The 24,942-nt window shown below is 33.1% G+C and overlaps 1 protein-coding gene across 9 annotated transcripts in view; it reads right to left on the minus strand.

Moving 5' to 3' along the window:
* CNTLN (centlein) overlaps positions 1-24,942 on the minus strand; it is a 320,657-nt gene that overhangs the window by 141,539 nt on the left and 154,176 nt on the right. For all 9 annotated transcript variants that reach the window (XR_005989015.1, XM_041763171.1, XM_041763165.1 and 6 more), the window contains 2 exons: positions 3,601-3,777; positions 1,659-1,784 (listed from right to left, as the gene is read on the minus strand). Coding sequence is in view for 8 of the 9 variants with exons in the window: in XM_041763171.1 (XP_041619105.1) it covers positions 1,659-1,784; positions 3,601-3,777 (303 nt within the window). In the remaining variant the exon portion in view is untranslated. The remainder of the gene's footprint in view (positions 1-1,658; positions 1,785-3,600; positions 3,778-24,942) is intronic.

Genomic DNA, 24,942 nt, shown 5'->3' on the forward strand with positions numbered 1-24,942 from the left:
ATATTTCAACATAGATATAGGTACCTTTATCTTTCTTTCAGAGTAGCAATGTCTCATTAGGGAAGACTAAAGGGTTATATCCTATTGGTTCTGTTTCTCTGAAGGAACCAGATTAATATAGGATGTGAATTTCAAGAATTATGCAAAAGGAGGAAGATGATAAACTGGCTTGCTAAACGTGCTCTTAATATCTTGTGTGTACTCCCATGTTTACATTAAGATACTAGGTTCCAAGTGGTCATGCAGCATCTTCTTAACTAGGGTCTTGAATGACACTTATCTTGTCTCCTGTTGTAAAAGTGACTTGTTTGGCTAGCTGCATTGCTTAGTAAGTTGTTACTGAGTAAACAAATTAATGAACAAATAACTCCAAGTGTGGGCCACCTGGCTGGCTCAGTCAGAAAAGCATGCGACTCTTGATCCTGGGGTTGTGAGTTTGGGCCCCACAATGGGTGTAGAGATAACTAAAATGAAATAAATTAAATAAATAAATAAATAAATAACTCCAGGTGTATACATTTTAAGTAGGCTAAATGCTAGCAAGCTGATGTCATCAGATCATTTTATTTTTGGTAGATGATAATCTCTGTCAATCAACAGATGATAATTTTTCTTTCTTTTAGCACTAACAGTCTAACTCTACATAAGTATAAATTAACTTAATGTTTAGTGAAAAGGCAGAAAAAATTATTAGTTATAGTTTAGGTTAACCATATCTCTAAACTATTTTATTCTATAGCACACAAAATGTAAGTTGAACCTTTTTCTTCCTAAGAGTAATCTATATTATATGACAAAGAATCTGAGCTTTAATGTATTGGATTCTAACCGCATATAAAACATTGGTGTTGTCATAAAATGTCTTAAAACTATTTGAGATTCAATTAAATGCCTAAATCTCATATAGTGCAGGCCTTTGGGTAGTGGTGACTAATGAATGACAAGTTTAGCCACATTAAATTCAGAAAAAATAAAAGGTCTCAATATAGTCAAATGGAAAAAATAATGTAATTACCATTTTGACTACACAGTTTTTCTATAAAGGACAATTATAAGTGACTTGAACTAGGTAAGTATAATTTTTTTTTAATTTTTTTAAAATTTATTTATGATAGTCACACAGAGAGAGAGAGAGAGAGAGAGAGAGAGAGAGGCAGAGACATAGGCAGAGGGAGAAGCAGGCTCCATGCACCTGGAGCCCGACGTGGGATTCGATCCCGGGTCTCCAGGATCGCACCCTGGGCCAAAGGCAGGTGCTAATCCGCTGCGCCACCCAGGGATCCCGGTGAGTATAATTTTTAACTCACTTTTCTTTTTTATATGTTTATCAGATATAAAGAACTATGAAAAATTCCCTACTTTGCTATAGTTCTATTTTTTGTCTCTGAAAAAGTATAAGAATTTATTCCCAATATTAAGCTAAAATATTCCCCAACAATTTTAAAGTCATGAATAAATATTTACATTCAAACAGCAAATATTTTGTTACTTTATGATCCTCAGAAATCTGAAAAACAAGGCCAACCAATGAGACACTTTTACACCTGTAATTAAATTCAGGAAAGATAAATGATAAGCAGTGATTTGTGAAGTGAATGTTTATTTTGGTATATCTTTATCTTTGTGAGGTTATTAATAAAAAATGATTTAATGTTCACCTTTAGCTGTAGTGCCTTCTCTAAGTTTTCAATCTTTCTTTCAGCTTTCTTCAGATTCCTCAGCTCCTCTGAGTCTGTGAAAGAGCTCTTTGGGGACAAAGACCTTGAACGTTTCACAGGTGGTTCCTCGAGAATAAAACAAGGACATGGTTGAACTAGTTGGAACACTGGATTATGAAAGACATGCAAAATTAAAGAACAAGTAATTTTGAATACTAATAATGAATTATAAAAAAAAATCCTGCATGGAATACCAGAGAAATAACAAGCGGAATTACCACAGTGCTACCGCTAAAGGTTTCTCTGTGACTCGTTAATGAGAATATTCATTTACATTTACATTGTTTCTTTCAGAATAATGATGTCCCATTAGGGAAGACTAAAGGGTTATAGACTCAGAAATGCAAGAAACCTCATTACAAAGGAGGGGATAGAGGCTGGTCTAATTGCTCTATAAGGGTCCAAGGTTACACTTGATAGGACAACCAGAAACAAGAGGGAAAGGATTTTTTTCCCTTTGAAATAGTTTAACACACTGTGAAGTTGAAGGAACAATATGCTTGAGGAATATAAATACAACAGACAGTAGATCTTATACCATAATGACCATATGGTCATTAACTATAATGTGGCTAACTAGAGACAAGAATGTGTGTTTATATTATGTACAGCTTCATATACCAATCTGGAGAAGGAATATGTGAAAGCAACTATTAAAAGCTGGGCAACATATTGTTCATACTTACTATATGTCCTTATGAAAAAGAAAGAAAATTTCATTCCAAATATCCCTTCATTTTCTTGACTTTTGTTAAAAGCAACAAAACATCAGAGTGGTACATTTTTTAAATTCAGCAATGTAGCAAGCAACCAAATTAGGCCATATAATGTATCTCAATTTTAGGAATGTTTTCTTTCATTTAAATAAAGCTCAATACTTTAGAAACTATTCCAAAATGGCAAGAAGTGTATCATGAATGCAGTTATGTTTAAATAAATAAACCTATATATATACATAAAGCTCATTCTTCTGAAAATTACTAATTACATTAGAGGGAGTAAATAAGACTATAATAAAAACATGAGTGTATTTTTAAATCCTTCCTTTACTAAGACAGTTCTACTCATAGGAAAAAATGGAAAGAACTAAAAACAAGTATCTTGAAAAACACTTTTCTGTTTATAAAAACATTATTTTCTACTGCTAAAGTAACAAATGTGAGAAAAATATATCTAAAGTTCCTTACTTTTTATTTATCTGAGATAACATATTGATAGTGTTACATAGTAACATATTTACAATGTAATATAAAATTTTTATTTTGCTTAGTATGTTTTGCAGCATAACAGATATATATACTATAGTATATATACTGTAATACAAATGCTACAAAAAGGAAAAGCTAACATTAATAAACATTTGATAAAAAATGCTTATTTTTCTGTTGCTACACCTTTAAATCCAAAATTATATAATTGTATAAATTAACGTTAAATTCCACTTTATAGCTTATATCCACATAGGCAGTATTTTAAATATCATATCTGAATGAAATAGAAACATTAAGATATATTTTTCTTATAACAACTATATTACTTTAAAATGATTTTTTACTTCAATTAACTTACCTAAATTCAATTAACATATAATGTATTATTAATTTCAGAGGTAGAATTCAGTGATTCATCAGTCTTATATAACACCTAGTTTAGCAAAACTTTTTAACACAGCTATACTACTAATCTAATTAAGTTAGGAATATATTAGTCTTTAAAAAGGGAAAATTCTCTATTTGCAACAATTTTTTATCAAGCATTTGGCACATAATGTTTTTCAAAGCTTCCAGAAATATAACCAGAGAAGTAAATGCTGTTTTTTAATTTCATCGCTTGCTTTGTCAGCCTCACCTGACAAATTCACGAAATGACAAAATGTCCCTACCTTATGTTTTCCTTCAGTACTTGTCCAGATGCTGTTCTCTGAGGAACCCTTATTGGTAGATTTGCTCTCTGACAGTTTTTCATTTGCTATTTTTAGTTTCTCCTGTAAATACTCAATTTCAGACTTCTGTGAGACCATTAAAGTTTCTAAGCTCGATAAAGATGGCCGTTGAGATACCTATTTTTAAAAAGTATATTGTGTAAAAACATATGCATGTTTGTATGTTATTTATAGATGTGCAAATACACATATTATTATTACATTATATAAAAAATAAGGACTCAGAGAAGGAAAATTTCATTTCAATAATAAACTATAAACTAGCATTAGCTAAACTTCTATCATCCTAGTAGAATGGTATTTTTCAATAAAATAACCAAGAGTCTGTATAAATATTTTCATAAATATACTGCCACAGAGATTTACAGGAGAAAAAAATTACAGCATGGTTGCATGAAACATACCACTCATCTATAAAATAATTATTTCAAAAATATGATTGCACACATATGTATTTCCTCCTGAAATACTCAATCCACCATTTGATCACCAAGAGTCATGCAATACCACTGAATATAAACCTGGGAAAAGGAAACCGAGAGCACTATAAGTCTAATTATCTTTCAATGTATCATAATTTAATAACTCACAAAACACTGATACTTTTAAACTCAATACAATCCACTGTATTCTCTTTTGAAATGTATTACTATGTCAGTTAACCTGCTAATGGTAAGCACCACATTATAATGACAAAAAAATCACAGAAAAATTAAGCATGTAGGATACCTTCAAGAAATGTTAGTTCATAAAAACCAGCATTCTGTGAAATTCTACTACCATCTTAACTGATTACATTTGAGGCCACTAAAACCTATGCATATATCAAATTTTAAATTAACCATTCCACTTACAAAAAACAAAAACACTAAATCATAATGAAACAAAGTTTTGGTTGATTTCCAGCAAAGACAATCAAATCTCAAAATTCTAATATTGGATATAAAACTAGTAGCCCTGAAAATAATTTCGTTTAAAATGTGGAAAACCCTACCCATCCTAAATGATATTCCTATGGGCTATCAGAAGAAATACATATGTTTAACTTTTCTGAGCCAACAATGGAAAATAATCACTCTTTTCCAGTTTTAAATTTTTTCTTTAAGGAATAGGCAAAATTGTCCTAACTTCTAATTATTAGAAAAGAGGTCATCCTTGAGTTATTTATATTATCACACTTTCGTCTATTTAAAACACTTGATTTGTTTCCCAACATTCATTCTATTATACGGCTAAATATCTTCCTCAGAACTATTTATATTGTACTCTTACCACACCTACCATACATTAAATACTTACTTCATTACTTTTCTTTAAATATCAAATTAAAATGCTTCAAGTACTTTTATTCCAAACCCTAAATGATTTTTCCCTATTCTTTCCTCCCACTTTTAATCACCATATTACTATTATTTACTTCACTTTTCCTACTATCATGCAAGCGAATTTATGATGTTTATAACTATTTCCTTTGGCTAGGCCACCTATCTAAACAGTGTTCAAAAGCCACCTGCTCTTATCCAGGTTCCTTTAAATACAATTATTAGGAATATACTAATCTCATCATTTACCAAATAAATTTTAAATAAGTTGTTCAAGGTCAAACAAAAATTTAGAATAAAATGGAAATAACATAACTTTAGTTTTACTGGTATATCCAATAGACAATCCCATGTTCTTTAAATGAGTTTTCACAAATGAGTTTTCTAAGTTATCACTGAATTATAATGTAGTAGATAAGAATGTAAAAATAGGAATATTCAGTCAAGAAGCTGTAATGATAAATAATTCAAATACTCATGAAGATATTAGAAATACTCCAACTGTGGATACTGTCATCATCTTAATAAAGAATTTATATTTAGGCAATATTTAGGCAACAGTCCTTCAAAATTCAACAAACAGTAACAGAACTTCAAAAATAAAATACTATGAAAGTACTGATTAACTCAAATTCATATAGGAGTGGGAAAGATGATGTAAGTAAATAAATAAAATGGGTTGTGTTTACTATATTTTAAAATCACAGCTTTAGAATTGATTCAATGGAGATACTTTGTAGACATACTGCACATGTATAAGATTGTTTACCTCCAGAAAAAATATTATGCATGCTCCCATGGTTTTTAAAATCTGACCTTCTCCCTCTCCTGTTTTATCACTTTTGCAGGAGATATATGCACAGTAAGTATTTCATACTTTTCTTAGTACTACATTTTTCAAAGCATAGGTAAAATGAAATGTCCAATGACACTCGGCCTCACCTAAGGACACAAGGAGGGTTTTTGTGGCAGTAGCTACTCAGCTCCAGCCAATTGTTTTCCTAGAGGAATGAATGTGGCCCAATGCTGCCAGAGCTACTGATTTTTCAAAAGAAGGAATTAGGGTTTCTAAGGAAAATCTCCTAATTTTAAAATGTTGACTAGACTCCATTTATATGACTCCTATATTTTGAGAACATGGTTGTGGGAATATAAACTGCTATAAAAGTTCTAGGGAGGGGATCCCTGGGTTGCTCAGTGGTTTGGCACCTGCCTTTGGCCCAGGGCGTGATCCTGGAGTACTGGGATTGAGTCCCGTGTCGGGCTCCCAGCATGGAGCCTGCTTCTCCCTCTGCCTGTGTCTCTGCCTCTCTTTCTCTCTGTGTCTATCATGAATAAATAAAGAAATCTAAAAAAAAAAAAAGTTCTAGGGAAATTCTGAAATATGCATAAAAGCACATAAAAATGTGCCTTTGGCTTAGCACTCTAGTCGTGCCAAGAGTTGATATAGAAAGATATCCATGATAAACTACTAAATGAGAAAAGTAGGTTACCAAAGAATATATTGTATAGAAATAGATTTTGCCAAACAGGCATGGGAAAAAAAACCCTAAAATGTTTTAGTGTTATTTCTGAATAGAACAATTATATGTGAATTATTTTCTTCATGGGATGCCTGGGTGGCTCAGCGGTTTAGCACCTGCCCCTGGCTCAGGGCGTGATCGGCGGTCTCAGGATTGAGTCCCACATCAGGCTCCCTGCCTGGAGCCTGCTTCTCCCTCTGTCTACGTCTCTGCCTTTCTGTATCTTTCATGAATAAATAAATTAATTAATTTTAAAAAATTATTTTCTTCATAGTTATTTGAATTTCCTTAAATTTTACAATGAACATGTCACTAAATGTTTTTCAAAATGTAAATTCTTTCTTCAAATAAAAGGAATAAGATTTGAATATAAAATCTTCAGAATTTATAGGAGAAATAGAAATGAAACTCTTTCTATAATCTCATCCCTTATAATTTGCTGGTGCTAATTTTGGGCTATATTACCAAGACATTAAAAATGAAAGGAAAGCCATTATAATTCTGCCTTTTAACCTTCTTTTCAAAGTTAGTAGACTTAATTTTTAGGAACAGTTTTATACTTACAGAAAATCTAAGCAGATGCTATATAGAGTCCTGTACCCCCCCCCCCACTCCCACCCATCCAGGTTCCTCTTAATATCAACATCTGAGATTATTATGGTACATTTGTTACAAGTAATAAACCAATATTCAAAATTATTTTTAACTTAAGTCCATAATGCATTGAAATCTCCATAATGTTTACATAATGTCCTTTTTCTGTTCCAGGATCCCACCCATGATACCACATTACATTTACTTGTCCTGCCAGCATCTCTTGGTTGTGACAGTTTCTCAGACTTTACCTACTTTTGATAATACTTGATAGTTTTGATGAGTAGAATGATATTCAGGTGCACTGCTGCGCACTCCTCGATTGGAATTTGAGATTTTCTCATGATTAGACTGGGGCTATGAGTTTGGGGAAGGAAGATCACAGAAGTAGAGTACCATTTTCATTATACCATGTCAAGTTTACATAGTATCAACATGGTTTAATCCTTGATGTTGACCTCCATAGCATAAAGTAGTGTCTTTCAGGTCACCCCACCATCCCCCACCTATACTATATTCAGTGTGCTTTGTGAACTATGTATAATATGTGAAAACATGTATATCTTTACTTGTCATTATCCTTTCAAGTGCTGCTTTGAAGGCTTCACAAAATCAAGACAACCAGCATCCCTGTCTGGGAAAGTTCATTCTATCTATTGTCCTTAAAATCCTAGAATCTTTGGGGGCACCTTGGTGGCTCAGCTGGTTAGGCATTTGCCTTCAGCTCAGGTCATGATCCCCGGGGCTTGGGATTGAGCCCTGCATCAGGCTCCCTACTCAGCGGAGAGCCTACTTCTTCCTCTCCATCTGCTCCCTCCCTCTACTGATGTTCTTGCTTACTCTGCTCTAATCAATCAATCAATCAATCAATCAATCTTTAAGAAAAAAAAATCCTAGAATCTTTGAAAAGTTTCATTTTCTTGCTAAGAATTATTAGTATTGTATCAGTGGTATTTTTCCTCTAATATAAAAAATTCTTATTTACCCTTATAGTTTACAGTCTTAAGAGATAATGAATGATAGGGCCCCTGGGTGGCTCAGTGGTTGAGAGTCTGCCTTTGGCTCAGGGCATGATCCAGAGTCCTGGGACCGAGTCCCACATCAGGCTCCCTACAGGGACCCTGATTCTTCCTCTTCTTATGTCTCTGCCTCTCCCATGTCTTTCATGAATGGATAAATAAAATCTTAAAAAAAATAAAATAAAAAATTTAAAAAAATTTTTAAAGAGACATAATGAATGGTATGGTGCTAGACCACACTTAATCTTGATGAACTCTCAAAGTAATCAGTGGAGTATGTGTCCAAATGCCCCCAACTGAAAATATCTTTAAATTGATCATTATTAATATGGAATTTCTGTGCAGCCCAGGTGGCTCAGGGTTTAGTGCCGCCTTCGGCCCAGGGTGTGATCTTGGAGACCCAAGATAGAGTCCCACGTCAGGCTCTCCACATGGAAGCCTGCTTCTCCCTCTGCCTGTGTCTCTGCCTCTCTCTCTGTGTGTCTCTCATGAATAAATGAATAAAATATTTTTTAAAAATATGTAATTTCTTTTTCACATTGATCCACAGAGGTAATTTTGATCAAAAAAGTCCTGTAGAAGATGTACAGTAGAAAACGGGCAGGGAAAATACATTACATGTTGTCATATTACTATTAAGAATTTGCATTAATTTCAAGCAACATCATATAGCATTATATATTAGAGGCTGAGTAAATAATAGCTAATAAATAGAACATTATTTCAAAGTTATAATGATCACAAAGAATTCTAAATTAAATTATTTTCCCTTATTGGTAAGTTTTAATTAAACATATTCATTTGTTTTCTACTACATTAAAATAATAGTTACTATCATTTAGTGAAAAAATATTGAGGTCCTAGCTGTAGATAAGCATTTCACACATATTATCTTGCTTATTTAAGAAATTTATAAATTCCAAACCTGTTAATACATAATGTAGCCTACTATAAAACAAAAACCCTTAAAAGGCATGATACTTTAGCAAAAGAAAGAATTTCTCTTAAAATAATTTCACTGAAGATTAAACATGCATTAAACATACACATGTGCTTAAAATCTATAATATGTGTGTGTATATAAAATATCTAACCTGGGTACATATGTGACAGAGAAAATGACATCTTGCAAAATTGTTCTCAAAAAAAAAAAAAAAAAATTGTTCTCTGAAAATGAACTCAAATCCTCTAGGAAAGAGACATAGTATAAAAGTATAGAATACATGTTAAAAAGTATATGTATATATATATATATATATATACACACACACACACTTTATATATATATATATATACATATATATATATATAAAATCCTAGAATCCTAGGAATATATATATATATACACACACACAAAATCTTCTAATGAAATGCCTGAATCTCTACAAAACTTGACATTTTATTTAAAATTGATTTTAGAAAAGAGAAACAGGGGCACCTGGGTGGCTCAATGGTTGAGCATCTGACTTTGGCTCAGGTTGTGATCCCAGGGTTCTGAGATTGAGTCCTGCACTGGGTTCCCCGCAGGGGCCTGCTTCTCCCTCTGCCTGTGTCTCTGCCTCTCAATCTCTGTCTTTCATGAATAAATTAAAAATATTTTAAAAAAAGAAATAGAGAAATATATCTACTGCCAATTTATAAAACATTGTTAGCGGAGTCATCCAACACCTGAAAATGGATAACTTTAATAACAGTCACATTATATTTAAAAAAGAAAAAACTCAAGTCAACATAACATCATAAATTAAGATAGTCTTATTATGAAAGTTCACAAATGGAATTAGGTATACCGGTTTAAATTCATACCTCACTTTTAGAAAGACTACCAAGTTGAGTAATAAATGACTAATATTTAATAATAAAACTCAGTACCCAATTTTTAAAATTATAAATATCTGCTTTTCTTCCATCCACTCACTTTTAACCAAAATATCCTTTGAATGCATTTAGAGATCACAAAATATAATGAAATTATTTGCTACATTTAAGCTATCACCATCTCCTCTCATAAACACCATCTGAATGTCACATTATAGTGAAATTCAGCACAATAAAGTGGTCAGTTAAATTAAACTTTCCTTTAGTATATAAACACTTGTGTGGGACAGCCAAATTAGTAAACATAAGAGGGCAATATCTAATTTCATAACTTTTAACTACTTCTATACACCATATTTAATTAGTGAGAGGGTTATAAATGGGTGCTCTGTTGACTGACAGTAACATTCAGTGAATGGCAACTCTCTCTGTTACAAAATTGAGCAACCACAAGCTGTTTCTTTTATGTAAATATCACACTACACTAACAAAAATTAGTGATATTTACATGTCATAAAAGACTGTTTAGAGTGTTAACTCTGTAAAATACACATTGACAGCAGATTCTAATCCCAAGAGTAAACTAAATCCTGGGCTCACTTAAGAAAAAGAATGGAAAGACTAAGTGATTTGCCTACAGATTTGGGGTGTTTTTTTAAAAATACAAAATTGAGCACAAGTTTTTCCAGAAAGATATTATATGCCTCACATTCTGTCAGAATTTACAAATCTAAATATTTAAAGTATATCTGTTAATGGTGTCTTAAAATGAATTTCTAGATTCAAGCAAATAATTTCCTCTTCAGCATGTCTCTAAATATGGAACTTTTTGGTGCAATCCGTTACTTACTATAATATGTACTCTAAGTTTTGTAAACATTTGACACTTATGTCACCAGTAAAAGAACCAAAATTTGTGCACTAAAGGTATAAGCAAGGGACTATGCTTGTTATGCATTATCATCTCTATACATTAAAACCTCAATCATACTCAAACAAATTCACTAAAGTGTGGTTTTCAATCTGCTAACTATGCATTCCATAATAGCCTGTAATTATTAAAAACTGACAAGAAAGCTACGCCACCTGTGTTTATGTGAAGCCAGGTAATGAAAAAAACAACAACGCTGTCATCACCTCTCAATTCCTGATTGCATTATCAAAACTGTAGCCGAGTTTGGCATCTGGGTGTGACCTTGTTAACTGCTAGGGTAATTAAATTTATTCTATTGGGAAAAAGGATGATAAATTATTAGCAAGAAGATTTTGTTCACATTTTATTAAATTGGCCTGTCAAAGGGTTGGCCAAATTATCAAGGGCCTCATTTATTGGAGGCCAGCCATATTGCCACATCTGTTACAATTATTTATAATTTCAGCAGTTGAAAACCAACTGAGTTAGGCATCCGCCATGTAAAGTAATTTACAAATTATCTGATGAGGGAGTGTTTTAGCTTCTCCCTCATTTCTAGCCAGCAGAAAGCCGCGCTGTAATTACAGAACACGATTAGGTTCTTTGGGGAACTTATCTTGCACTCATAGCCATAGTAAGATGCAGCAAGAACATATGGAGGAGCTTGTGCTTCTACTCCCTGAAGCTCGTGACCCGCCTGCCGCTGAGCCCTTGAGTTGAATTTGAATGAGAGTGCCATGGCTAATGTTCTACACATGCACCATTTATGCCACAAAACAAATCGGATCACTGTTAATTATGAAGCAGCTATAATCAGGCCTTCACATCTGTGTAATGTGAAGCGCAGTAGGCTGTATTCCAATAATGTATGACTACCTTTGGGTCGCAAATTGCGAGCCATATTGCCTCAGTAGTAGTTACTGAATTCAAAGTAACTCCTTTGATAAAAGCTCATCACATGGATATTTTTATCCAGCTTTATAAAAGAAAGAAAGAAAGAAAGAAAGAAAGAAAGAAAGAAAGAAAGAAAGAAAGAAAGAAAGAAATAGTAAACCCACAAGCCTTTCTTTATCAGCTATTGACCAGAACAGTTAAAGCATATGGCACAAGTTCATTAATGAACAACACAGAGCACTCTAATTTAATGAAACCACTTGAGCCATAAAAATCAGATTTAGTTAATTCCCTGTTTCCCATTTTTTTCACATCTAGACTAAACCTAGGATCTACTTAATATTACAAGTTATCAAGATACAAAATATATGTTTTACAAATTTACACAGAATATAAAAACACCCATACTGTACTATTAATAATCTTTAAAAAGAAAGGCAATAATAGGGTTTTTTGTTTTACAAATTTAATTTCACCACAAATCTCATCTAAGAAAGCATAAACTATTCGTTTCTTAGAAAGTGAAGCCTAGCAGCTGTATTCTAACAAAAAAATTGTCTTTATTCCATGAGAAATCTTTCTGTGAAAAGGCAACTAAACAAGCTGCACCCAGATGGCAAACCAGCTACAGTTTAATTAATCCACTAAAAGCCATTCAGATTTCAGTAAGGGTAATGTAATTTTGAATAATAGTAGGGAAAAAAATCACTAAAACATTCTTAAGTTTTATTATAGCAGCAAGAGAAGTGCCACTATAGAGTAGTTAAAGGTGAGTTGCAGTTTCCATTATATATGCTAAATTTCTAGATTTTAATATCTTGGGCTGTTTCATTCTGCTTGGAACTTAAAGCAGGCTTAAAATATCAATATATCTATTGAAGTCTTCCCCCCGTTTAAGAAAAAATAGCTTATTTTTCTTGCAAGGTAGTGAAGCTGTATGATTATCACAAGCTCAAATTCTGTGAATATAATACAGAAAGAGTTTTACAAAAAAAATTTATAGTTAAGACTAACAAAATAATGACTTCGGTATTTCTTTTAAATAAAAAAGTTCATTTATCAAGGTTAAAAACCATGACATAGAATTATTTTATGGGTTGTTTTCTCCTAAAGGTTGAATAAATAGGAAACTGTTGAGAGATTATTTCCCATATATTTCTGTGGCCATGTCTACATATACAAATGTATTAAAAATATAAACATTGAGAATAATTAAATTAAAGCAGTTTTCACTTAAGTGAAAACAATGCTGCTGAGTAAGTCAACTTTTCAAAATGAGTTTATATATATATTCCAAGTTAGTTAAGTGTGAAATAAGATGGCGATAAACATAATTTTTAAATACATCATATATAACACAGTCCTCATATATTAAAAATTATTTTGATGCTGTAACAGGAAGATACTCAAAGAAAGTTCATGATTGATATTCTTCCATGTTGAAAATGGGGAAAAAAGTATAACTGAAACAATAATAAGGTAAAAATTATAAAAAGCAAACCAATTATTAATGTTAGCATATGTCTCAACTACAGTATGACAAGGTTTAGCAGCACTTTGAGCCTAAGTTCAGGTAGTACAATCTGATCTCTGCCAACTGAGAAAGGAAAATACTTTAGCTGATGCCAATTAGCCACTACCAATACCAGACATCCTGACTGGCAAGAAAACAAAGCTAACTAATACTGATATCCTTTTCTCCTTTGCTGTGCTGGAAAATTCCACCAAATCAATTCAATACTGCTAAAGAAAAGACAGAAATTTTTAGTACACATCTAAGTACTCCACATCACAATTAGATAATTACTTGCAAAAGTTGATTCTTCAATGCTCCTATCTCCTACTTACTGGAATTGTTATCAAAGAATACTTGATCATTGTGAGACAGTCTAAACGGGTTTGGAGTAGGATATGCATTTTTTCATGTATTCATTCAATAAGCATTTATTGAAATTTAAATACTAATCACTTATGGGAGTGGGAGATACAGACTTCCAGTTATGGAATGAATAAGTCACAGGAATAAAAGGCACACCGTAGGGAATATAGTCAATAATACTGTAATAGTGCTGAATAGTGACAGATGGTAGGTGTACTGTGATGAGCACAGCTTAAGGTATAGAGATGTTATATCACTATGTTGTATACCTGAGACTAATGTAACATGTCTCAACTCTACTCAAATTAAAAAAAAAAAACACACAAAACATCATAGCCTATGGCAGTTGGTTGTACATACTTAAAACATTAACCATAAATGAATAAATAAATAACCAACCTACAAAGTAAATAAATATATCAAATAGCCTTCTGTGCATCACCAGGCCACACAGGTCTCTAGTCACGGTAATGATGGTACTTACTAACCTTAAGCCTCAAGGACAAGGACTATGCCTTGTATAATTTTGAATCCATTGTGTCTAAAACAGTAGAGTTTAAAATAAACATTTGAAAGATGAAAAAAAAAAAAACCCTCACCAACAAAAACAAAAAGGTTCTATTCCTATTTTAAGGAGTCAAAAACTGTTTTTAAACATTTAATCCTATTACAATGAAATGGTGATTGCATGAGCAGTTTACAAATTTATATACTGTATGTTTCCAACTACATAAAATACATATTCTCCATTTTCTTTGTATACTCATACACACACAAAGCCACATGTAGGGCTCAAGACTGAAAGCACACCTGGGGTCTAATACCAGGCCTGCCTCCTTAGATCTTCTTCTACCATCATTTGGACTGATTGCAAGGCCAAGCACTGGGCCTAATATCTAGTTTCCTTACCTCTCCTCACATCAACCTACAGATTTATAGAAGAAACCCCTGGCACAGATCTCTCTCTATCCCAAATACACAACCTGCTACCACTACCTGCCTTAAATTCACTGGAACTAATCTCATCAGGCCTTTTATTATGATCAATGTGGGTCACCATAAGAGCCCTAAGTCTTGTGTCAATTTTTATGAAATTATATAACAGACCAATTTCCTTCATAAAGAGATTCAAAAGATAAAATATCAGTAAAATGAACAAATTAGTTTATAAAGGATTAGAAATGCCTCAGGCATCAAAAGACAAAAAATTTGATAAAATTTATCACCAATTTATATATGAAATTAATCAGGTTCCTTAAAGTGATAAAAGAGTATCTATAAGAAACTTATGGCTAACTTCCTTATTCAAGGTGAATATTCCCTTTAAAATAAAGAAAAGGACAAGGACACTCTTAGCACTTCCACTGAACTTTTGTATGGTAAAATGTATAAACATTGGTATAACATATTAGGATTTTTGTTTCCTGTGTTGAGGATGAGGAAAAAGAGGAATACTCTTACACTATTGGTGGGAATGCAAACTGGTGCAGCCACTCTGGAACACAGTATGGAGGTTCCTCAAAAAGTTAAAAATAGAACTACTCTATGATCTAGCAGTTATTCCACTGGGTAGTACATTATACCCAAAGGATATAAATATACTGATTTGAAGGAGTACATGCCCAGATGTCCATCAACAGGTGAATGAATAAAGAAGATGTGGAATATATATACAATGGAATAGTACTCAGCCACCAAAAAATGAAATCTTGCCATTTGCAATGACATAGATAGAACTAGAGTATTATGCTAAGCTAAATAAGTCAATTAGAGGAAGACAATTATCATATGATCTCACTCATATGTGGAATTTAAGAAACAAAACAGAGGATCATAGGGAAGAGAGGAAAAAAATAAAACAAGATGAAATCAGAGAGGGAGACAAACCATAAAAGACTCTTATAATCATAGGACACAAACTGAGGGTTCCTGGAGGGGAAGGAGTATGGGGGATGAAACAATTGGGTGATGGGCATTAAGGAAGATATGTGTCATAATAAGAACTGGGTATTATATACAACTGATGAGTCACTGACCTCTACCTCTGAAACTAGTAATACAATATATGTTAATTAATTGAATTTAAATTAAAAAAAGAAAATAAATAAAATGAACTGGTAAACTAAACATAAATAAATAAATAAATTCTAGTTAGTTAACATATAGAATAATATTGGTTCAGGAGTAGAATTTAGTGATTCATCACTTACATATAATACCTAGCACTCATCATAACAGGTTCCCTCCTTGTTTGTGGCCCATCTGCCACCCACCTCCCTCTATTACTGTGGTTTTAATCTGTATTTCCCTGATACTGAGTGATGTTGAGTATTTTTTCATGTGATTGTTGACCATTTATTTATATGTCTTCTTTGGAGAAATGGCTATTCATGTCTTCTGTTCATTTCTTGATTGCATTGAAAACTAACTAGAATTTAAATAAAAATCTGGAAAAAATAGGATTTTTAAGGCAAAAATAAAACTGGGAGACTACACAGAAAACCCAGAGGAATCTATAAAACAAATTAATAAGAGATAAGAGGGTAGCTGGATATAAGATAAACATTTAAAAACCAATTATATTGCTATACACAAGAAAGAAAAATCTAATAAAAAGACAAGTAGCTAAAATAGCAACAAAAAAGTAAGCTACTCAGAATCTAATAAGAGAGAGTAGCTATTACATATCTAATAATGAGATATAAGACCTCTATGGATAAAACTATAAAACATTTAAAAAATGCATTAAAAAAGACCTAAATTGAAGTATATATAGCATATTTAGGAAAAAAATATTTAAAATGCTAAAAATGTCATTTCTTCTCAAATTAATCCTCATAAGATTTTTTAGGGAACATGATAGATGATTATAACATCATACTGAAGAGCAAAATATCAAGAATATCTAGAGCAGGCCTAAGAAGAATAAACTGAAGAGAACTATCATATCAGATATCAAGACTCATCATGAAGCTATAATAACAGTGTTGTTATTTCAGAGATTTAAAAAAAGTTCCTCAACACAACAGAATATAGAGCCTAAAGCAGACCCACTTAAATATGGACACATATTTACATGAAATAAAAAATGTTAGAGGAGGAGTGCTTAAGCAGCTTAGTTATTAAGTCCAACTCTTTGATTTCAGTTTAGGTCATGATCAAAGGGTTGATACTGAGCCTCCTGTGGGGCTCCTCACTGGGTATGGAGACTGCTTAAGATTCTCTCTCTCCCCTTACCGCCCCCCACCTCCATCTCTCTTTAAATGAAAAAAAAAATCCAAAGGAAGCAATGTAGATCACTGAGAAAAGGAGTGATTATTAGCATGATAACCAGTGTTGAAACAGATATTCAGATTACAAAAAAAACTAAATTGAATATTTTTCACAATAAAGAAAAATCAACCCCACATAAAGACTTACATGTGGAAGTCAAAACTATAACACTTTAGATGAAAATATAGGAAACTATCTTTTGAGTTCAGGATAAGGTCAGATTTCTTAGACAAGATACAATAAGCACAAAGTTTACGAGAAAATAATGCGAAATTCAAGTGTATTAAAATTAATAAACATTTTTCAAAAGACACCATAGAATATGTGAAAAGACAAGTCACAAGCAAAAAGATATTTGCAAAAATTCTAACTGAAAGCTGAGACTGCTGGCTGATCTCTAAACTCACTTCCTCTTTTTGGAAATGGACATATACTTTCCAATAGTTGGGGGTTCATATTTCCCAATTTTCTTTGCAATTCTTTGAATCAATGCTGACAGAAGTAGTATGTACCACTTTGAAGGCTTATTTATAAAAATTCCTTAAATATGATTCTCTAGGCCCCTTTTCCCTTCTTGTTGGCTGGAGGAGACATGATTCCAAGACAACTTTGATAGCCATGTTGAAAGCTAATGGATCCAAAGGATGAAAGGAGCCTAGATCTCTAAATCACTTTCAATTTAGAAGTTGAAAATCCAAGTAATACCCATATTGGACTGTAATGTAAATAAGATTTAAATTATTTTAAACCACAGAGATTTGGGTTTATGTAATACAAAAGCTCACATAATAACAAAAGATTAGTATCTAAAACACGGAACTTCAACAAAAAGACAAACATTCCAATAAAAAGGAGAGCAAAAGACACAAATAGGTATTTCATGTAAAATAAACATAAGATGCTCAAGCTCATTAGAAATCAAAGAAATATAAACTGAAACCAGAATGAGATACTATTTTTTCCTTTTTTAGAATGTAACTAAGAAGTCTATAATTAGAGACAGCAACTTTGGCAAGCAATTTGGCATTTTCTTGTAAGCCTGAACATCAGCATATCTATGACCACAGATTACACTCTTAACAATATATCTGAGAGGGATCCCTGGGTGGCGCAGCGGTTTAGCGCCTGCCTTTGGCCCAGGGCACGATCCTGGAGACCCGGGATCGAATCCCACGTCCGGCTCCCAGTGCATGGAGCCTGCTTCTTCCTCTGCCTGTGTCTCTGCCTCTCTTTCTCTGTGACTATCATAAATAAATAAAAATAAATCTTTAAAAAAAAAACAATATATCTGAGAAAAAGTCTTGCACATGTGGATATGGACACATGTACTACAAAGTTCACAGTAGCAGTGTGTAAAAACTCCTAGAGCTAAAAAAATTAAAACAAAAAAAATGCTCATTTGCAAAAAAGAGTAGCTTATTCATACAATAGACTGTTCCACAGAAGAGAAAAAAAGTATAAGTACACTCAACGGTAGTGAATTATCTTTGAGTTATCTTACAAAAATAAAGCTCAAAGAAAAAAACCTAGTTGTGGAGAATAGCATATAATATATATATATAATAATATATAAAGAGGATGATTTGCTTTTAAAGAGAGAGAGTGAACATGTGCAAGCGAGAAGAGGGGAAGGGAGAGCATGAGAATTTTAAGCAGACTCCACCACAGAGCCTGACACCCAACTCTATCTCAGGACCCTGAAATCACGGCCTGAGCCGAAATTAAAAGTCAGATACTTAACTGACTGAGCCACATAGGCGCCCTAGATATTTTTAAGGTTTAAATAAAAGAACAATGAAATATTAGTTAAGAAAACAGTTTTAATAGGCAGGAATTAATTTTAAAATTAAAATTAATATCTAAGAGATTATCTTTGGAGAAAATAAGTAAAATGGTATAAAAGAGGAGCACATAGTAGCATCAAGAGTATTGGTTGATAGCTTCTGGTGGGTACACTGCCATTACATTTATTTTTTTGTGGATTTCAAAAATTTAGTGAAACAATTTTTTAAAAGAAAGTAAGAAATTGAAACAATTCTCTGCCACTCAGGAAAAGAAAGAATAGACTATCAATGAAGGGAAATAAAAATAAACAAGACTGTGGTTAAAATTCGCCACTCTAATTTTTGGTCTGCAGTTAGCCACATCAAGTGACTCTCATTCACAGGTAAATATAGTAAACTTAAGGTTTAGGTTTCTCTCTTGTCCTCCATTGCCAATTATTCCTCCAAGGCAAGAAACAGTACTTCTGCATGAAAAAGATAAACAAGCATTCTGAGATAAGAACAGGCAGTCATTCAGAATTCAGCTAGTTAAGAGCAGGGTGCTAAGAAATCAAAGGTCACAGGTTTCAATCCCATATGAACCAATTAGCTTTGCCCTTTTCTATGGCAAAGACTGTCAGCTCACCAATAATAAGTGAGATCAGGAAGAAGAGAAGATAAATCACTACCAATACAGGAGAAAAATTTCACATTTACTAACATGACGTAAGTGTTTATTCTATATAGCTCTATTAAGACCTCAGTAATAAGAACCTAATTATTACTGTAAATGCCCACCAGCATTACCTCATGTAATCTTCGTAAAACTTCTATAAAGTAGGTACTATTATAATACTTATTTTACAAATAATAAAATTGAGGCTTAGAGAAATTAAGTAATCTGTCCAAGGTAATCTGGATAAGGGATCCAGAATATATGTTATTTATTACTCTAAATGTAACCCCCAAAAATCATGTACAAAAAAGTCCCACTACAAAAGTATTTTAAAAAGATAAACTAGGGATAAGAAAAGTGGAAGAGTAAAATATCCCTATCACTTCCCCTCAACTATATAATCCACTTACCCACTTAGTTTCTTATTAATCAAAGGGTGGTATCTGGACCGGCTACCACAGCATCATCTGGGAATGTGAAATAGATGTAGAATCTCAGGTTCCAGTCTAGAATATATTTTAACAATCCCTTAGAACAAGTTACTTCGATATATATTAAACTCTGAGAAGCACTTACCTAGACTATTCTTAGTATCTGGGACATACCACACACTTTCTCACGTTGAGGCCTACGATAATTCAATTCCACCAAGGTAGAAACTCCTAAATAATTTTCAAACTGACATACAGTCCACTTTCTCTGTGAAAGCTTTGACAACACTCTTCCCTCTCCCTACACATGTTCCCTATAAAGCTTCTTTCCACAAAGTTCACAGTTTTCTTATACTTCAATTATAGCACATTTTATAATAATTATTTTCTTGTCTGCATAGCCATCTATGAGATTCATAAAAGTAGACTGTCTTATTCATCTTTGTATTCTTTCACACTAAATCTATTACCTAGAATACAGTACTGGATTTTAATAAATATTGATTATATCACTGAATAATACATAAATGAATAATGGATAGAAAAATGGATGAATGAAAAGATAAGTCCAGGGGTGCCTGGGTGGCTCAGCTGGTTAAGCATCTGACTCCTGATTTTGGCTCGGGTCATGATCTCAGGGTTGGTAGATCAAGCCCCATGTGGGACTCTGTGCTCATTCAGCCCTAAGTCTGCTTAAGATTCTCTCTCTCTCTCTCCCTCTGCCCCCAACCCCTGCCCCACTCATACACTCTCTCTCTAAAATAAATAAAATCTCAAAAAAAAAAAAAAAAAGCAAAAACAAAAAGATGAGTCTAGTTGGACTAAATCCTAAAGAAGGGTTCTAATAATGACATGACAAAGAATATGTTACTAACTGGTAGAAATTCAGTTACCCATTTCTCTCCATTAGTTCCCTGATTCAGGGCTTTCACTTCTCTCTGTATAATGTCAGGTTCTCCTTCCTGTTATGAGAAATGCTAGAATATATTTCTCACCTCAGAATATGGCAAATCTATTTGTCCACTTAGTAAGGCCTGGAAATCTTGGATTCATTTTTAATTCCTCCTTTCTTCCCAAACTTCATATCTAAGCCATCTTCAAATCTTGTGTGCTCTACTTCTGAATTATTTTCAAAATCAAAGTATGTCTCACAACCTATCTAAGCACCCACTAAGTTTCATCTTTACCCTTACAATTTCCTCTTGAATTTGTTCCTCAGTTCCCATTCTTGTCTACCCATAGTCTCCTTTCTGTATTGCAGCCAGGGTGAGCCTTTTATTTTATTTTATTTTATTTTATTTTATTTTATTTTATTTTATTTTATTTTATTTTATTTTATTTATTTTAGATTTTATTTATTTATTTATGAGAAGCACAGAGAGAGAGGCAGAGACATAGGCTAGGGAGAAGCAGTCCCATTGTAGGACTCGATCCCAGGACCCTGGGATCACTACCTGAACCAAAGGCAGATGTTCAACTACTGAACCACCCGGGCATCCCAGGGTGAGCCTTTTAAAAGTGATGTTAAGGCAGCCCCAGTGGCTCAGCGGTTTAGAACCACCTTCAGCCTAGGGCATGATCCTGGGGTCGCGCATCGGGCTCCCTGTCTGGAGCCTGCTTCTCCCTCTGCCCTTGTTTCTGCCTCTCTCTCTCTCTGTGCCTCTCATGAACAAATAAATAAAATCTTTAAAAATAAATAAATAAATAAGAAGTTAGGTTTTATTTATCAGTCTTCTAACAAACACTCCAATAGCTTGCATGTTACATTTCTATTTGAAACACATCAGTGAATTTCCATCTCACTCAATGTAAAATCTATATCCTTATGGTGGCCTTATGGTGGCCCTGGGAGGCAGGAGCTCACATCTGCCTTTCTGAGGTCACTTCTTACTCTTTTCCCCACAGCTCTCTCTGATCTACCCACACTGGAGGAGTGCTTAGTATAGATGGCAAAAGATCCTTGAAGGAAACACAGAATCGCAGAAAAGAAGGAAGAGCACTCAGGTGAATAAACATTCTACACGAATACGGATTCTTTAGTGACAATAATGATGTCTTATGGGGTAAAAATGTTTGTAGGATCAAAATGTAAGACAAAGACAGCAAATGTAGGTGAAAAGATAAGAATATATTAAGTTCCTTGCATTGCATGAAAAGTGATTAAAAGTTAAAACTCACTCTAAAATGTCAAAAGACTAGAGAGTTCCACTTACAATAATGGCTGAGTTGATCCTATCAGACTATGCCTCCTGCCTAAAACCATTTAAACTCTGAGCAAAATATAAAAACAACTATCTGAAGATAACAGAGAATAATCAGACACAGGGAGAATCTGGACAAGAATTATTACTTGGGAAATAGAACAACATTGAGTGACCTTCCTATTTTTGTGAATTTTTACCTGAGGGTAGCTCACAGCAGATACTATTGGGAAGGCTAACATTCCAAAAGAAATGTACAGAGGACAGAGTTCAGGCCTCCCACTGCAGGGAGAAAGGGGAAATTCTAGAAAAGAGAACCAAAAGAATAAGTGATACCTCAACTATTTATGCACCAGGCAAGACCTCGCTATAATCCAGATAAGGTTAAAGAAACTAAAAACAATTTAACTGTACCCACCTGAAGGGAAAAAGAACTGAGAGTTTTAAGTTTAAACTAGTTAAATTCTGACTAAAAACAAAACAAAAAACTTCAACACTTATATAAATAGTATAACAGAAATCAGTGTATCTGTAACACATCTCTCACAATATATACTACACAATCCCAAATTATTAGACACAGAGAAAATATTAATATGCAACCCATATTTAAAAGCTGAGGAAAACCACTAGTCAACATGCCCAAGAAATCCCATAATATGGAATTAAAATGTGATTATTTTAAAGGATCTATTTTAACTATTAGAACAAGGACCTAAAAAAAAGTATGTCTGAAAGATATGGATAATTAGGAAAACCCCACAGGTATGTACATACTATAATAATGAAACAAATGAAACTTCCAGTACTGAAACATGCAATATTTAAAGAATAATTCACAGAAAAGACTTAAAAGGCAAATTGGGGATAACACAAGTGTCAGTTACTTGAACTTAAATTAATAGAAATTAGCTAATCTGAAGATACATAGATATTAAAAGACTTTAAAAAATGAGAGACTTGCTGATCTAGGGGATAACACTGAAAAATCCAACAAAAGTGGAACAGAAATCTCAAATGGAGAATAGAGAGGAGTCAGAAAAATAACTGAGGAAATCATATCAACACTTTCCCCTAATTTAGTGCAATAAATAAACAAATACACACTCACTTTTTTTCCCCAGAAAATTGCAAGAAGGCTCACTACAATGAAAACTTGGAAACATCATAGTTAAAACTAAAGTTAAAATATTTTTTAAAAGAAGCTAGACAAAACTGGTATATCACATTTAAGCAAATAATGAAACAAATTGCCTCTGACTTATCATCAGAAGCAGCTGAATCTAGAAGACAGAAAACTGGAATTTATTAATTGCTCCCAAAATATATATAAACATTTAACCCAAAAGAAAGAAAGGAGGGACAGAACAAAACCAGGATAAATTTTTTAAAAATGGTAAATCAAACACAACCATGTTAATAATTTTATTAACTCTAACTGGGTTAACACTGTAATGAAAAGGAAGAAACTGTCAGAATGAACAAAAAATACAAGACCCAACTATGTATACTTTAACATAAAGACTATAGGTGGAAATTAAAAGGATGGAAAAAGATATGCCATATAATGTAACTATTAGAGAGTTGGACAGGCTATATTAATATAAAATTGGGTTTCAAGTCAATAGAATATTATTATAATTAAAAGTAACATTTTATAATGACAAAAGGTTCAATTAATCAGAAAGACATGACAGTCAGAAATATGTATGCACTCAGTGCTCATCCCATCAAGTGCCCTCCTCAGTGCCCGTCACCCAGTTACCCCAATTTCCCACCCGCTGTGAGCACTGGATGTTATACGAAATATTGGCAAATCAAACTTCAATAAAAACAAAACAAAACAAAAAAGAATGAAATAAAACAGAACCAAACAAAAAACTAAAAAAAAAAAGAAGAAATATGTATGCACCAAATAAAACATCTTTAGAGTATGAGAAGCAAAAATTGAGAAAATTAAAAGAAGAAATAGAAAACTCAACATTCATATTGGGAGATTCTAACACCTTTCTCCTAGCAACTAACAGAAAAACTGATTAAAATACCAAATACAAAAATCATTAAAGACAGAAGATCAGAACACTATCAACCACATGACATAATTAATATTAATATTTAAGGAACATTCCATCCAAAAGCTGCAGAATATAAATTGTTTGCAAGTACATATAAACCATATGCTAGATTTCAAATACAGTAATCAGAGAGTACTATCTCTGACCACAATAGAGATATATTAGAAGTGAATAGCAATAATAACACATATAAATTGTCCCAGACTTACAATGGTTCCGCATGATTTTTCAACTTTAAGATAATACCAAAAAAGTTTGCACTCAGTAGAAACTGTACTTTGAATTTTGATCTCTTCCCAGGCTAGCAATAGTGCAGTATGATCTTCTCTTTTCATGTGAAACATCAACAGTGAGCCTCAGCTCCCAGACAGACAAGAGTGAAAAACCAGTATGCTTAAAACAATTCCACATCCATATAACAATTCTGGGTTCTTTTTTTACTTTCAATACAGTACTCAACATATGTGAGATACTCAACATTTTATTATAAAATAGGCTTTGTGTTAAATGATTTTGCCCAACTGTAGGCTAATGTAAGCATTCTGAGCACGTTTAACATAGGCTAGGCTAAGCGATGATGTTTGGTATGCTAGCTGTATTTACGGTATTTTTAACTTACAACATCTTCAATTTAGGATTGGTTTATAGGGATGTAAATGCATGGTACTGAGGAAGATCTATACAAGGACAAATACCCAAATATTTCAAAAGGAGGCAATACACATCTAAATAACCAAATGGGTAAGAAGAAAATCACAGATTAAATTAGAAACATTTCGGGATCCCTGGGTGGCGCAGCGGTTCGGCGCTTGCCTTTGGCCCAGGGCGCGATCCTGGAGACCCGGGATCGAATCCCACATCGGGCTCCCGGTGCATGGAGCCTGCTTCTCCCTCTGCCTGT

Source organism: Vulpes lagopus, chromosome 7, assembly GCF_018345385.1.
Source record: "Vulpes lagopus strain Blue_001 chromosome 7, ASM1834538v1, whole genome shotgun sequence".
Classification (NCBI taxonomy): Eukaryota; Metazoa; Chordata; class Mammalia; order Carnivora; family Canidae; genus Vulpes; species Vulpes lagopus.